This window comes from Ipomoea nil, unplaced genomic scaffold (assembly GCF_001879475.1).
Source record: "Ipomoea nil cultivar Tokyo-kokei standard unplaced genomic scaffold, Asagao_1.1 scaffold1900, whole genome shotgun sequence".
NCBI lineage: Eukaryota > Viridiplantae > Streptophyta > Magnoliopsida > Solanales > Convolvulaceae > Ipomoea > Ipomoea nil.
The window spans coordinates 1529344-1544847 of record NW_017618328.1 but is presented as its reverse complement, the minus strand read 5'-3'; the positions used below and the strand labels follow the sequence as shown (position 1 = coordinate 1544847).

At 35.6% G+C, this 15504-nt stretch overlaps 1 protein-coding gene and 2 non-coding genes across 3 annotated transcripts; all 3 read right to left on the bottom strand.

Moving 5' to 3' along the window:
• Positions 1-8298: 8298 nt before the first annotated feature.
• LOC109193639 (kunitz trypsin inhibitor 2-like) lies at positions 8299-9114 on the bottom strand. Its single transcript, XM_019344494.1, has one exon. The coding sequence runs from the start codon at positions 9090-9092 to the stop codon at positions 8487-8489; it is 606 nt and encodes a 201-aa protein (XP_019200039.1). The 5' UTR covers positions 9093-9114; the 3' UTR covers positions 8299-8486.
• Positions 9115-13421: 4307 nt separating this feature from the next.
• On the bottom strand, positions 13422-13494 carry TRNAK-CUU. The gene has a single exon. It is a non-coding gene; the product is annotated as a tRNA-Lys (tRNA).
• Positions 13495-13587: 93 nt separating this feature from the next.
• TRNAW-CCA lies at positions 13588-13659 on the bottom strand. Its single transcript has one exon. It is a non-coding gene; the product is annotated as a tRNA-Trp (tRNA).
• Positions 13660-15504: the final 1845 nt, after the last annotated feature.

The following is a 15504-nucleotide window of genomic DNA, read 5'->3' as shown; positions in this document are numbered from 1 at the left end:
TTGCCTCTAACAATGTCTCAGACCAACTCCACCTCTGATGTTACCCCAATTGAACCTCTCACGGGTGGGTTGAATTACAAGCGATGGGCTGCGAAGGTTTTGATGCTGTTAGAATCCAAAGATCTGGATTACGTCATCCTTGAAGATCCTGCCAACTTTGCTGAGCCTGCAGTGCAGTCACCTGCGCAATCTGCAACACCAGCGGCCTCCAAGGATTCGACTGATCCTAAGTCGACTGCTGATCCTTCAGAACCAATATCAACATCTGCGCCTGCACAGGTTTCTGCTGTTTCCCAGACAACTCGCTCACAATATGAGAAGGACAATAAAACAGCTCGCGCAACCATACTGCAGCGAGTTAATAATGCGCTGTTCGACATGCTTGCACCAAATAAATCTGCGAAACTGATCTGGGAACTGTTGAAGCAAAAATATGGTGTTGATGACGTTGGAAGGCGAAAGTACGCTGTGAATCGTTGGTTGCACTTCTACATGACAGACGCTAAACCCGTCACTGAACAGGTACATGACTTCGAGAATCTTGTAGCTGATATGAAAGCAGAAAGTGCTTTGGTGAACGATGCTTTCCTGACTGACTCGCTGGTTGACAAACTGCCTGAGTCATGGTTGGACTTCAAGAACAAAACAAAGCACGAACTGAAGAATCAAAACCTACAAGAGCTGATCAATACTATCAATATAGAGGAAGAGAACCGCATGGTTCAAAAGTCTGGTAATTTTTCTGACACCCTTAAAGCTAATGTGGTTGAAACAAGTGGTGGTTTTGATAGGTCTAAAACTGGCGAAAGTGCCAGAAACCAAAAGAAAAACTCAAAACCGAACAACAATCGTCCAAAAAATGGGAAAATTCAGAAAAAAGGAAGAAACAACACTGAATGCTACGTTTGTGGAAAAAGAGGCCACAAAGCCAAGCATTGTTATCACCGGAAGGGTTCCACGAGTGAAACTGGTCAAAAATCAACCCAAGAAGGGCCAAAGAATCAAGCGAACCTGGTGGAAGACTCAGAACCCACTGAAATGGTAGCAGCGGTGATAACTGAGGTCAACCTGGTGGGAGACCCAGATGAGTGGGTTGTGGACACGGGAGCATCACGCCACTTCTACAACAACAAGGACCTGTTCAAAGTGCTCGAGCCCAACACCGAAGATGAACAAGTGTTTATGGGGAACTCTAGCGTTTCTAAGGTAAGTGGTAGAGGAAAAGTAGAGTTAACACTTTATTCTGGGAAGCTTCTTTTACTTCAAAATGTGTTTTATGTCCCTTCCCTTCGTAGAAACCTTATTTCCGGAGGCCTACTCAATAAGGCTGGAATAAAAATGGTTTTTTGAGTCTGACCGTCTGGTTCTGACTCACTGTGGGAAATACCTGGGAAAGGGATATTTCCGTGCAGGACTTTTCGTGCTAGATGCTTCTGTAGCTAGGAATAAAACTGTTTTAGCTGGTTCAATCAATTGTGATGTTTCTGCAAACAATGCTAATAATAAAGCTTCCTCTTCCGCTTACATAGTTGTTTCTTTAAATCTATGGCATGATAGATTAGGACATGTTGGTACAAAATACTTAAATAGACTGAAAAGCATGAATATGTTGCCTAAATTGTCAAGTGATGCATGTACTCAATGTGAAATTTGCGTTGAAGCTAAGTTTGCTAGAAGTTCTTTTACAATAGTGAATAATAGAACATCATCTGTTTTAGAATTGATTCACTCTGATTTAGCAGACTTTAAAACCACTGAAAGTCGAGGTGGAAAGCGTTACTACATTACTTTCATTGATGATTTTTCGCGTTTCACAAAACTTTACTTGTTAAGATCAAAAGATGAAGCCGAACAGAAATTTGTGATTTTTAAAAATGAAGTAGAAAACCAGTTAGACAAAAAGATTAAAAGGCTTCGATCTGATAGAGGAGGAGAATACGAATCAAAATCACTAAAATTACTATGTGAAAAGTCTGGCATTATTCACGAACTAACAGCACCTTATACACCCCAACAAAATGGCATTGCTGAGAGAAAAAATAGAACTCTCAAAGAGATGATCAATGCAATGTTGATCAGTTCAGGTGCTCCGGACTCTTTGTGGGGGGAAGCTGCTTTAACAGCAAACCACATTTTGAATAGAGTACCGCACAAAGGATTTGAAAAAACTCCTTATGAACTGTTGAAAGGGCATGCCCCTAACCTTAATTATCTTAAGGTATGGGGCTGCTTAGCCAAAGTAGGACTACCGTCCTTCAAGAGGCCAAATCTGGGGTCCAAAACCCTAGATGCCATTTTTGTTGGTTATGCTGAAAATAGTGCTGCATATAGATTCCTGCTTTTAGAAAATCATTCAATATGCGAATCTAGAGATGCCACCTTTTTTGAAACATCATTTCCAATGAAAAAGGACTATGACAAAAATAAGGTCAGTTTGTATCAAAGCCCTCCTCCTTTACCTCCTAGTTTCACAAGTAACACTGAGGAGCCTAGAAGAAGCAAAAGGCCTAGAATAGAGAAAACCTTTGGGTCTGATTTCGTGACTTACTTGACAGACTTAAAAGATCTGAATGAAATTTGTGATCAGTTCATATGTCAATTAGTCCTAGAAGAAGAACCCAGAACCTTTCAAGAAGCTATGCGCTCGGTAGATTCCACTTTGTGGAGAGAAGCTGTTAAGAGTGAATTAGACTCTATACAGTCAAATCACACATGGGAACTAGTAAATCTACCCAAAGGCTGTAAACCCATTGGCTGTAAATGGATCTTTAAAAGAAAACTAAGGCCAGATGGATCTATAGAAAGGTTTAAAGCTAGGCTAGTGGCTAAAGGCTACACTCAGAGATTCGGTGAGGACTATTTTTACACATACTCACCGGTGACAAAAATTGCAACCATTCGTGTACTATTTGCTTTGGCTTCATTACACAGGTTGACAGTTCACCAAATGGATGTTAAAACAGCATTTCTGAATGGTGAACTGGAAGAAGAAATCTACATGGAGCAACCTCCCGGATGCGTAGATCCGGGTCAAGAGGGGAAAGTGTGCAGACTTAAAAGATCTCTATATGGCTTGAAACAAGCTCCAAAACAATGGTATGAGAAGTTTCATAAAACTTTAATAGACCCGGGTTATACAACGAACCGGTCTGATGCCTGCTTATATACTAAAGAGGTAAAGTCTAGCATTGTGATTATTTGTCTCTATGTAGATGATATGTTAATCTTTAGCTCTAACATCGAGGCTATAGATGAAACCAAAAGAACTCTATGTGAGAATTTTGACATGAAAGATCTAGGGGAAGCCGATGTGATACTTGGGATAAAAATCACAAAAACCGAGAAGGGTTATCTCTTATCCCAAGGTCATTATACGGAGAAACTTTTGAAGAAGTTTTCCAGTTATGAGGTCACTCCGGCCAAGACCCCTTTTGATCCTAGTGTAAAACTGTCAAAAAACGTAGAGGCTAGTGTGTCACAAGAAGAATATGAAAAAATAATCGGGAGTCTAATGTTTCTAATGAATTATACTAGACCCGACATTGCATATGCTGTGAACAAACTCAGTCGCTACACGCACAACCCGAGTGCTCCACATTGGGATGCACTAAAACGGGTACTGCGGTACCTTAGAGGCACAGTGGACTGGGGCCTCAACTACAAGGGGTCGCCAGCCGTGCTAGAAGGGTATTGTGATGCGAATTGGGTAAACGGAAGTGATGATGCAAGCTCAACTAGTGGATATGTATTCACTATGTGTGGAGCCGCTGTATCCTGGAAATCAACAAAACAATCGTGCATTGCTAGATCAACTATGGAAGCTGAATTCATAGCTCTAGATCTAGCAAGCCAGGAAGCAGAGTGGCTAAGAAACCTACTGGCAGACGTGCCATTGTGGGGGTGTCCAGCACTTGCTGTTCCTATACATTGTGATTCACAAACTGCCATCTGTGTTGCACAGAATAGTGTCTATAATGGCAAAAGAAGACACATAAGAGTCAGACATGAGTCTGTAAGGCAACTAATTCTAAATGGGGTAATCACAATGGAATTTGTGAGGTCTGAAAAGAACATTGCAGACCCTTTTACAAAAGGTCTGAATCGGAAGACCGTCTTGAAACTTCAAGGGAAATGGGTTTAAAACCCAATGAGGTAAGAAATTCGTGATCAACCACCTGTGAGGGAAAATCACGGAAAGACTTACACCAAATGGCTGTTGAGAACAGTACTGAATCTGTAGCCTAAAATGGGTGGTCTATGCTGAGATAGACTTGACAGATTATAAGTCTATATAGAGATAGACAGAACAGGGACTTATTACAGAGCTAATGAGTGCAGTTAAGTTCAAAACTCGATTAACCGATGAGTTCAAGATTCCGTTCACTCTCGGGAAAAAGTTACTTAATTCCACTACATGTCAGTTCAAGTAATACACACTGATATGGAAATTAGCTCCTGTAATTCTCAGGCTTGGTCGGGTATAGTCTTGCCACCTTAAATGTGTGGGGGATTGTTGGGAGCATTTAAGAGGCATATTTAGTTTTGCCCTTTGTCCCACATTGAAAGACTAGCTTACCTTTTCTCACTATTTAAACACCAACTCCTTTCCTAAGGTTTGAAGTGTTATGGAGAGGGAACAAGGGGAGATCTCACGCGCCGCCGCCGCCGCCCGCCTGCTCGGCTCGGTTCGGTTCGGTGTCAAAGTTTTGCTCTCGCCTTATATTTTTAATCCCTATTCTTATGGGAACTTTGACCACCTTGTCCGCACTCTACACACGTTATTTGAACGTGCAACATCGATCCCTCTTCTTCTCCTATTCTGTAGCTCTTCTGGATGGCTGAAAAGGAAGAGGCAGTTATAGCTATCAGTATATAACTTGTCTCTTCCAACTCCATTAAACATACCTGAATAGAGGACTTACGCCTGAGCTGTGTAAGCAGATTTTTCATCTCTGTGTATCTGTGTTCCTTGTCGAAAACAAGTGATTCCCTTGTCGCAAATGTTTTTAAGGGAGTGTTTGTAATAACACGACGCAGATACATTCTACTATCTAAACCATTCGTCCAGCTATATAAAATACAGAATACTGTCTGTGACATTCCAGCCTCATAGCACAACAGAGTTGTGCAGCACATCCAGCACTGGAGTTGGATCTTCATTGCCTACAATTCTTGTATGTTTAGTTGTTTACAGTTTCCATGAATTTATTTTTCTTTTATGAATTCTTATTCTGAATTTGTGATTACTTATTTGATTTCATGATAAATTTATGCCTCTGTATCAGTGTATCATGTATGTCTATCAAATTATCAATGATTCAAATCAATGTCCCTCATGAGGATGGGAAGTGGGAATTGGAACTGGAAAGTTCTCATGGCTAGGTGACATTTTAAATGTTGCTGCCATTGAGCTCAGGTATCAGTATAAGTATTGACTAAATGTGACTTGTGACTTCTGACTTCTGACTCACTATACTTATAACTGTATAAATATTCATTATTGTGCAATGATGATGCTTCCACCATGTTCTCTGAATATATAGAATTGGGTTTGATATGTTGCCTGTGAAGTGTGGTGTTTATGCCATACTCATTGAGTAGTGTTCCCCCAATCCTAAATTGATATGGAAAAAAAGTTATCTGAGCACTCTTTGAGTATTTGCTATTTAAATATAATCCATTAATTGTTCCAGTATAAGTATTATTGTGAAATGATGATGCTTCCACCTTCTCTGAATATATAGAATTGGGTTTGGTATGTTGCCTATGAAGTGTGGTGTTTATGCCATACTCATTGAGTAGTGTGCCCACAATCCTAACTTGATATGGAAAAAAAGCTATCTGAGCACTCTATTAGTCTTTTACAGTTTGTGTCAATCCATTGTTCCAATATTGAATGGCAGTAAGTTATGAAATGTTTTGAACTTATTCTGTTTTTATGTCTTCACTTATCAGGAAGAAGAATAGAATAATAGAGACATAGAGTACTCTATATTATATAAATCATATATTCATATATTACTTTTGGAGTTTTGGATTTCTGGTTTTCTTTCGCTCAATAGTTGAAACATGAAAGCTGAATGCTGATGTGCTGATTGGAGAATGATGCTGCTGCATGCTTGCCTGCTTGGAGATTGGAGAATGATGTTGATTGCTGAATTGTTGTCTTGTTGATTGTTATATTATATGTTTAAAGTTTTATAAGTTTATTTATGTTATTTTTGCTGTTAAGTAGTTACTAATTACTAGTTAGGGGCTTATAGTACTTAAGTAGTTAATTAGTTAAGTGTTCCATGAATTGATTATTTGATTTGTACATTGTCATAAAACCGAAATACCAACCGGATATCCGACCGATCCGATCATACCCGAACATACAAATAACCGAACAGATAAGTCAACAAAATAAAACGGATAGGGTAGTCAAAATTGATATTCGAAATCCGATCGGAGGACAAGTTCCGCCATCCGAACCGTCCGACCCGTCCGACTGCACACCCCTAATGATTCTTTGTGTGGAACCTTGATGTGATGGTTGAGTTGGTATAAGTGGACAGTGTGGAAGTTTTTACAGATTCGAGATAATGGTATTGCGGATAACCTGAGGGGTGTATTCCGGGTTGTTAGGACTATTTTTACTTATTGGGAACTGGAGAACCCAATAGGGGTGTATACACTTAAGGAATTAGTACTGTCTTTATCGGGTCCTTGTGACCCCGCGGAACCATAATCGGGTCTGAGTGACCCCGCGGAATTTATGAATCAGGTTTGTTACCCTGCGAAAAAATGATCTAACTGACTGCACTAGAGCCTCCCACACTGATCCACTATGGTTACAAGTCATTGCGATGACTCCGCGGTGAATGACTTGGTTTGGCTATGTCCTTTAAGGATTTGGAACCCTGTCAATGATTTATATACTGTAGATTCATAAAGTCTATATTTTAGATTCATAATTTAAATACAGTAGATTCATAATTTCTATATAATAGATTCATAATTCCTATACTGCATATTCATAATATCTGTACTGTAGATTCATAATTTTTAAACTGTATAGTTATCAAATTATAAGGTGGGCTGTGGGCACGATTCCACAGCAGATGAAATGGGCCCTCAAACTGATTAGGCCCAATTCATTTGGGTTTAGATTTAACTTTTTATCAATTTGGCCCAAATCGTATATAATATTAATCATGTATAGTTATCAAATTATAAGATGGGCTGTGGGCACGATTCCACAGCAGATGAAATGGGCCCTCAAACTAATTAGGCCCAATTCATTTGGGTTTAGATTTAACTTTTTATCAATTTAGCCCAAATCGTATATAATATTAATCATTATTACATCCATCATGGTCTATACAATTGTGTGAACCATAAATAAAAAGTACATTTTTAATATACTAAGGGTACATTATTTATGTATGTAAGGTACATTTTTAATATATTAAGGGTACATTATTTTATATAATGTACCTTCAATTCAAAAACAATGTACCTTCAGTATAAAAATATTATACTTTTAATATATTAAAAATGTACCTGATATTCATGGTTCACATAATTATGTGGACCATGGTCCACACAATAATTTACCGTATAATATCAATTGTTATATCGTGGACTAGGGTCCTTAATGCACTGTGGACCCTGGTTCAATACACAGAATTTGACTTCATAAGGTACAAAATTTATGTTTATAATACACAAGATTCATGTTAATAATACACATACACATAAATACGATATAATTTGTAGATACACTAAGATTGATTTACTTGTATTTTGTACCTAAAATACTAATGAAATCCTCCTTAACTTGGACATTAAAGAAAAGAGTGAACTAAATATTTGTCGAAACACTATAAAAATATCTCTCCCTACCATTTTATTTTACGCGTCTTATATTTCCAACTGATTGAATTATAAACGCACACACAATCACATCTTTCAAACTATTTTCTCTCAAACCGCGATACAAATTATTTTAAGACTTTCGCTGCCTATCAGTTCCAATATGAGCTAGCTTGGTGATAAGCTTTGATTTATTAAAAACAAAAAAAAAATAATAATAATAATAATAAATTAAACAAACTTTTGAAAAATTCTATTTAACCCCTCTCCCACCTTCCTCTCTCTAGATTCTACCAACCCGGAACCAACAATTAGTATTAGAGTCAAAGTCACGAGGTTAAACATGGTTAACTTACATGATAGTAATAAACTATTGGGACGTAAGCACGCAATCCAATGATATAAGAGTATAGAATAAATACTTTGGATTATATTATAACGTTATTCATCAAATTAATTCATTCATTCCTTACTCTCATCCAAAGCATAAGCATATTTTCCATGAATATATAATATCATAAACTACACATAAAGTCTTTATTGATATGAATATGTAATCCATCCAGTAGGACTGTAGGAGTACGTTATTAAAGCCACTAAATAAGGAGTACGTATAGTAGTATTTCAAGCTAAGCCTTTTGGAATACTATCTTCAATGGCGGACGGTTGAAAGCCAAACGCCTTGCGCCGTCGACCATCTCCACACCAATGTATCCACACTGAAGCCTGGGGCACACGACCGAGCAACCTGCGGCTCTCGGACAGAACTGAAACGCGTACCCATCCTCGTACTTCACGATCGTGAATAAGCTTGCCCCGCTTCCCTTCCCATCTCCCCCCGTCGTCACGAAAAGATTTTGGACCAACCACACCCTCGACTGGGGGCACCCCGACGCGAGATTCGACGCCACAAATTCCACTGTCACGTCGGCGTTCTCTTGGACCGCACCGCCGGTGGAATTCACGGGCGAAATCCGGAGTGGGAGTCCCATGTCGCCGGCGGCGAGTGCCTGGACGACCTGAAAAGGGCAGGTGTTGTTTTCGCCCTTGGCTGGCTTGAGGCCGCTCCCTGCAGATACGACGTAGTAGTTGACGCCGGAGTGGAGAGCCTGGCCGCCGGTGTCGAGCACCGGGTCGGCGGCGACGGAAAAGTTGAAGATGCATATGCAAGCAAATGCGAAGAGAAGAAGGCAGGAGGGTAAAATGGGGTTTTTTGATGTCTTCATTTTCTGCATTTTGCTCTTTGCTTTGTAGATTGATACTGTATTTATAGAGCTGATGGATATATGTGTGAACATATATGGTAACATACACACGAGTACATGGCTTATTTCAGTTCCCAACTTTGATTAATTTTACATTTTCTCAACTTTAAATTTTATTTCATTTTAAAATATCATAAAATATAAGTGGTTTTTCAAGTAAGAACATTTTTAATATTTTGAACTAAAGGATTTATTGGAAATCTAAAAATAGTTATCCAAAAATATAGTCAATAAAAAATAATTATACTAGTCAAAGAAAAATTATATTAAAAATGTTTATTTTGACATAAAATATCTTCATAAATTTTACTTGAAAGATATCTCTTTTCTCTCCCTCTCTCATTATTGGCCCTCTTAATCTATCTTCCTTGGCCTACCTCATCCTTCATGGCAAATTCGTCCACACAATTGTGTGAACCATAAATATCAGGTACATTTTTAATATATTAAAAGTACATTGTTTTTGTACTGAAAATACATTATATAAAATAATGTATCGTTAATATATTAAAAATGTACTTTCAAAAATGTACCTTTATGTACATAAATAATGTACCCTTAGTATATTAAAAATTTATTTTTTATTTATGGTTCACACAATTGTGTGAACCATGGTCTATGTATGTAATAATGATTGATCCTTCATGGCAATTTATTCGTCCACACAGCACCATAATAAAAAATACATTTTTAATATATTAAAAGTACATTATTCGTGTACTGAATGTACATTATTTAATAGTATGATCCAGGGCCGTATTTTAAGTTTTTGTGGCCCTGTTCTAGTAAATAAATGTGGCCCTACAAAATTACAATTTTGAAAACCAATACATGTAAGTTTCGAACCTTTGACCTACAAGTTAAAATACAATAAATACATATTCTCACCACCTCTTCATAAAACCTTTTATATTCAATTGAAAACTTTTAATTTTTATTTCGAAACTAACTGTGTAAAAATTAAATATTAAACCTCTAAAATTTGGGGCCCCTCTAAAATTGGGGGCCCTGTGCGGTAGCCCAGCTTGCACAGCCTAAAATCCGGCCCTGGTATGATACACATAGTTGCAATGATTTATCCTTGCCGATGATCAAGTCCAAGGATGTGATATTCATATTCTTATTCATTTTTATCTTCAAATCTAGATTTTCTTGTTTTTACGTATTTGTTAGATTTTTTAACTTCAGTTTTTTTGTTCGAATTTTCGGAAAGGCAAAAGCCAATATTTTGGTTGTTGCCTTCATGAAGGTAGAAATCAAAATTGGATAATAACCTAAATTAGTTTATTTTGTTATGCTAATCTTGTTTTGTTTTGGTTTGGTTTCTAGATTTTTTCCGGAACATGAACTAAATAGAAAAAATAATTTTCTAAAACCAAATAAAAAAAGAAATTAAAAGCAAAAACAAAAAATTAACTTTCAACCAAACATTAGAAAATAATTTTTCAAAAAAAGGTGTCATTTTGATTTGCATAAAATATTGTCTAGATTTCCAAACAAACTCTATGGGATGATTGGTTCATTGAATATTTTGAGGTAATTAACATTCAATCGTTATGTTGTGGAACCGTGTTCACCATTCATGGTGAATATGGTCTCAAACAGTAATGGTGTCTGTAAGTGGCACCATTATCTTCCACCAATCTTCTTTAAAAAAAAAAAAAAAATTAATAGCGCGACTTTTCTTCTTCATTTTCACATTTTGCGGTTTCACTTCCTCTTCGCGCAAACTTCTTCAACACTCATAAATTATGAATGTGCAGGCATGAATTTATGAATGTGCAGTTATGAAATTATGAATTTTCTTTTATGAGATTATGAATTTTCTGTTATGAAATTATGAATTTACAGAAAATTCATAATTACATAACTGTAAATTCATAATCTCATAACAAAAAATTCATAATTTAATAAATATTTTTCTTTTATGAGATTATGAATTTACAGAAAATTTATAATTACATAACTGTAAATTCATAATCTCATAACAGAAAATTCATAATTTAATAAATGTAAATTTATAATCTGAACATAGGATGCAAAACGTCGTTAACAACACATTAACTAATTTTATTTTATTTTTTTCCGTAAAAATGACGCCGTTTTGAAACGTGTTCACAAAACATGGTGAACACATTTTCACGGCATAATTTGCGATTAATATTCCCGACCCAAATCTCACATAACCTAAGAATGTGAGAGGATTGTGATACCATGAAAGCTACCAAATTAAAAATGAACTAAAAGCAAATTAAAATTTGTGAAGCGCGTATCCAATGTTGTAATATTATTCTCACATCCTCTTGAACCAAACAAGAAAATCTAGTATTACCATTTTCACATTTCTAAGGTTATTATGTGTGATAACCTAAACCAAACACCTCCTAAAGTTGTAATTGAAGACGTACTAAAAATGAGATAAAAGCTAATGGTTGTCTTTGTCTATCCAGATATGAAGAGAAGACAACTATGGTTAGATAAAATAGTCACGGTTGTCATCTTTAGTTTGACTGACAACTCGTTGTTCTTAAAAAATTCAAAATTAACTCGTATAGACAGCTCAACTGGTCATAGGGGTAAAGTTTGAGAGGCAGTGTCGGAGCAACCTCTCAAAGTGAAGGGCTCCTTGTGTACAGTAAGCAAAGGCCTAGTCTACGCATTAGAACACCACGTTTTAGCTTAATTAATCGGTCTTACATGAACGGTAATCTATAAATAAGATTGAAATCTAATTTCACTATTATATTCTAGCAATTTAAGATACCTCAACCAGAGAATTTATTTTTTACATTATTCACTAAATTTAAAAGACTAATTTTAGACTTTTTTCTATCTATTTTTCCGTTTTTAAAGATATGGGTGGAAATTGACTTTTAAAAACTAATGATAAAACAGATCTTATTAGTGAGATGTATTCAAAGTTCATGAGTTCAAAGTTCTGACCTAAACCTCATCAGTAATTGCTCAAAAGTCAGAAAATGAGGATTATCTTGAAAATATATGTTCATATTGTTTTACTTCATTTTGGAGAAACGTTGCCAACAAATAAAAAGTCAAAAATTGTTACTTTCGCCTTATTCCCAATCTTTGGCAAGTTGAGTAATCATTAAGTGTGTGTTTGGTTCGCACATGAATTGAAATTAGAGTTGGAATAGAAATTAAATACTTGATGATGGTAATAGTTTTGGTGAAAATATTTTGCATGTTTGATAGTAAGGTGAAATTGAAATGATTACCAATATTAATGTTTGGTCATATATGGTCTTTATCAACTTTTTTTTAAGTGATCAAAAGAAAAATAAATATACTACTAGAAAAAACTCTTTCTAATCAATTGGACAATGTTTGGGTTTCTAGGAAAAAAAAAATCATCTTAAAAATGATTTTTTCAATAGAATTAACCATCTAGACAGAAAAAATAGATGGAGAAATAGAACATGAAAAAGAACGGGAGCAAAACGCAGTGGAGATACTTGGAACAAGAACTCGATTATATGTATAGAAGATGATAAGACTAAACCAGAATACTACTTACCCCAAATGTATGATCCTTTCTTAAACGGGTCATACTGTGGAAAAATAAAAAAAGAGCTTCCGCCCTCCATCATAAAAAATACTTTGATAGCAGATTCGAGAGAGACTGGTGAGCAAAATCGGTTACATGATCTTCTTCTCCCGAATTCCAATTATGAAAATTTTGACCAAAATACAAATACATTAGAAATTGGTGATATTTTAGAAATTGATGCTTTTTCATCTATTGTAATACACAAAATAAGTAAAAAAAAGTCCCTCGATGGTCATACAAATTAATCAGTGAACTGGAACAACTCGAATTTTTAATAAAATCGACGTTAATAAAACATTGAGTTAATGACATCTGAGATCCTCCGAGTATAGTGATTTTGCCACGTTTAGTCCTAAACTTTCAAATTGACCATCTGTGGTCCTTTGACTTTCAAATTTGACCATTCGTGGTCAAAGTTAACCACACATGGTCCTTCAAGTTTTGAAATTTAACCAGTCGTGATCCTCTTGAAAGGACCATGGTTGGTTAAAATTTAATAATTGAATGACCATGAGTGGTTAACTTGAATCACGAATAGTTAAATTTAAAAGTCGAAAGACCACATATAATTAATTTGAAAATTTAAGGCTAATTAAACGTGACAAAATCACTATACTCGGAGGACCTTGGATGATATTAACTGTTAAAACATTTTTTAAAATTATATACGAAGGATAATTTTATCAAGATTATATCCTAGTAGGCACGCCGTTTAGGAGGAAATCTAAAAGCGCCCACCATGGGGCTCGAACCCACGACCATAAGGTTAAGAGCCTTGTGCTCTACCAACTGAGCTAGACGGGCCTATTGAATATTATTATTTTTTTTCCATATTATTCATGTCTAAGTGCCGACGTTAGGGTGAGGAAAAGTATAATCGATGATGGAAATGGGAATTGAACGCGACGTGAATCGAACACGCAACCTTCTGATCTGGAGTCAGACGCGCTACCATTGCGCCACGGATCCACTTTGTTTTGAAGTGAAACTTATACGTAGTATCATTTTTACCACGTTTTTTTTTTTTTTTTTTTTTTTTTTTTTTTTTTTTTTTTTGTTTTTTGTTTTTGTTTTAAATTTAGAATTAATCCCTCTTTTAGTTGCATACTTGCATGAATGACATATTCATTTTAAATAATTAACAAACAAATTAAATATGAATTAATAATTGATAACTAAATGTAAAAGGCAAAGACTTGTGTAAGACCATTTCACGGGTCTCAATCCATGAGACGAGTCGGATATTGGATTAATGATGATGTCAAAGATCCGACTCATTAATCAAAGATTTGACCAATTAATCAAATATTCAACCCGTCTCACCTCAATCCGTGAGACGGTCTCACACAAGTGTTACCCAATGTAAAAATACTATGGTAATCAATCATCACTCATATGATTAAAAGTAAAATTTAATTTTCAAGTTAGACTTCTTGATCTAAAACGAAGTAGAAATCTTATTCTATGAACGAGCAAGTAGTTTCCATCTTTGAAATATGAGATGAAGCAACAAGCTCCATCTCTTATCTTTGTTGCTTCATTTGACATACTTAGCTTTGTCCCAAAGTGGGTTCGAAGATGTCAGGGCCAGTCCTATAGTTTTATAGGCTCGGGGCAAGTGGAAAAAAAAAGAAGGTGTCATATGATATTTAGAAGTGAATATAAATTTAAAATTTTATATACGAGTACAAAAATATTAATGTCAACTAAGTTCAAATAAAATTTAAAATTTTTCAACATTTTACAAATACAATACTAATACAAAACTAATCGACAGAAAACTTCTATGTGCTTTCCTAGATGCAAAATCATCAATGAACTCTTCAAGATTAATATTGCCAATCCATTTAATCTTTCTTGTGACATTGAAGACCTTAGGTAGGTTTTCAATAATTTTAATTCTGAGAAACTCATTTTCGCAGATGTTACAGTCACATGTACGTATAGTCAATAGAATCCGATAAGCAATAGAAACAGTTGGGTAGCAATCTGCAACTTTGACAAACTCAAGAATCTCGATTGCTGACATCAACTTGTCTAGCAAAGTCATCTGTAGCACTTTTAATTCAGAAAAAAAAAATCATTTAGATTTACATCTGACAAATTGTTATGAGAAAAAGTAATTGCAAAATTATTCCAACATTCTAGTAATTCATTATTATCTAATGACTTCAATTTTTTTGAATCATATAAGAATCCAAAAATATTTTCAAATGTCTTTAATTGCTCAAATCTAGTATTCAATGAAGCAATTGTCATATCCACAACAATTAGAAAATAATTAACTCTAAAGGATTTTCCAGGTGATTGCATTTCTTCTTCATGAACATTTTCATCAAATTAATTTTTTCCTAATAATACTACGTTTAATTGGAAATGTAGGATCTCATCTCACATGCAATACTTTTTGGCAATATTTATACTAGAAACAAACCCTTCATTTCTATTCTTCTCAACACAATCTATTACACCTGATACCGCATATTGCTTCATGTATGTAAGTGTACAGTGTGTATGTAGAATCAAGAGTAGAAAATGGTAGAATAGTAGATCAAAGACTCTTTTATTCATTGTTGTTCTTGTCTTGTTCTAGAGAGAGTTTAGAGGATTCTAAGTTAGAGAGAGAGTGTTTATAGTGGAAAGGAAGAGAAGAAGCCCCTAAAATGAAGGGCTAAAGCCCTTTATATAGGCACGTGGCCCATTAACTTTGGCCCGAACCGTTACCCCGACTCGACTAAAAAGCGAGAACATGGATGTATACGGAGGTCAAATCGGGAAATATTCCCTATCAAGTAGCCCCTAGTCCGTGCTCTA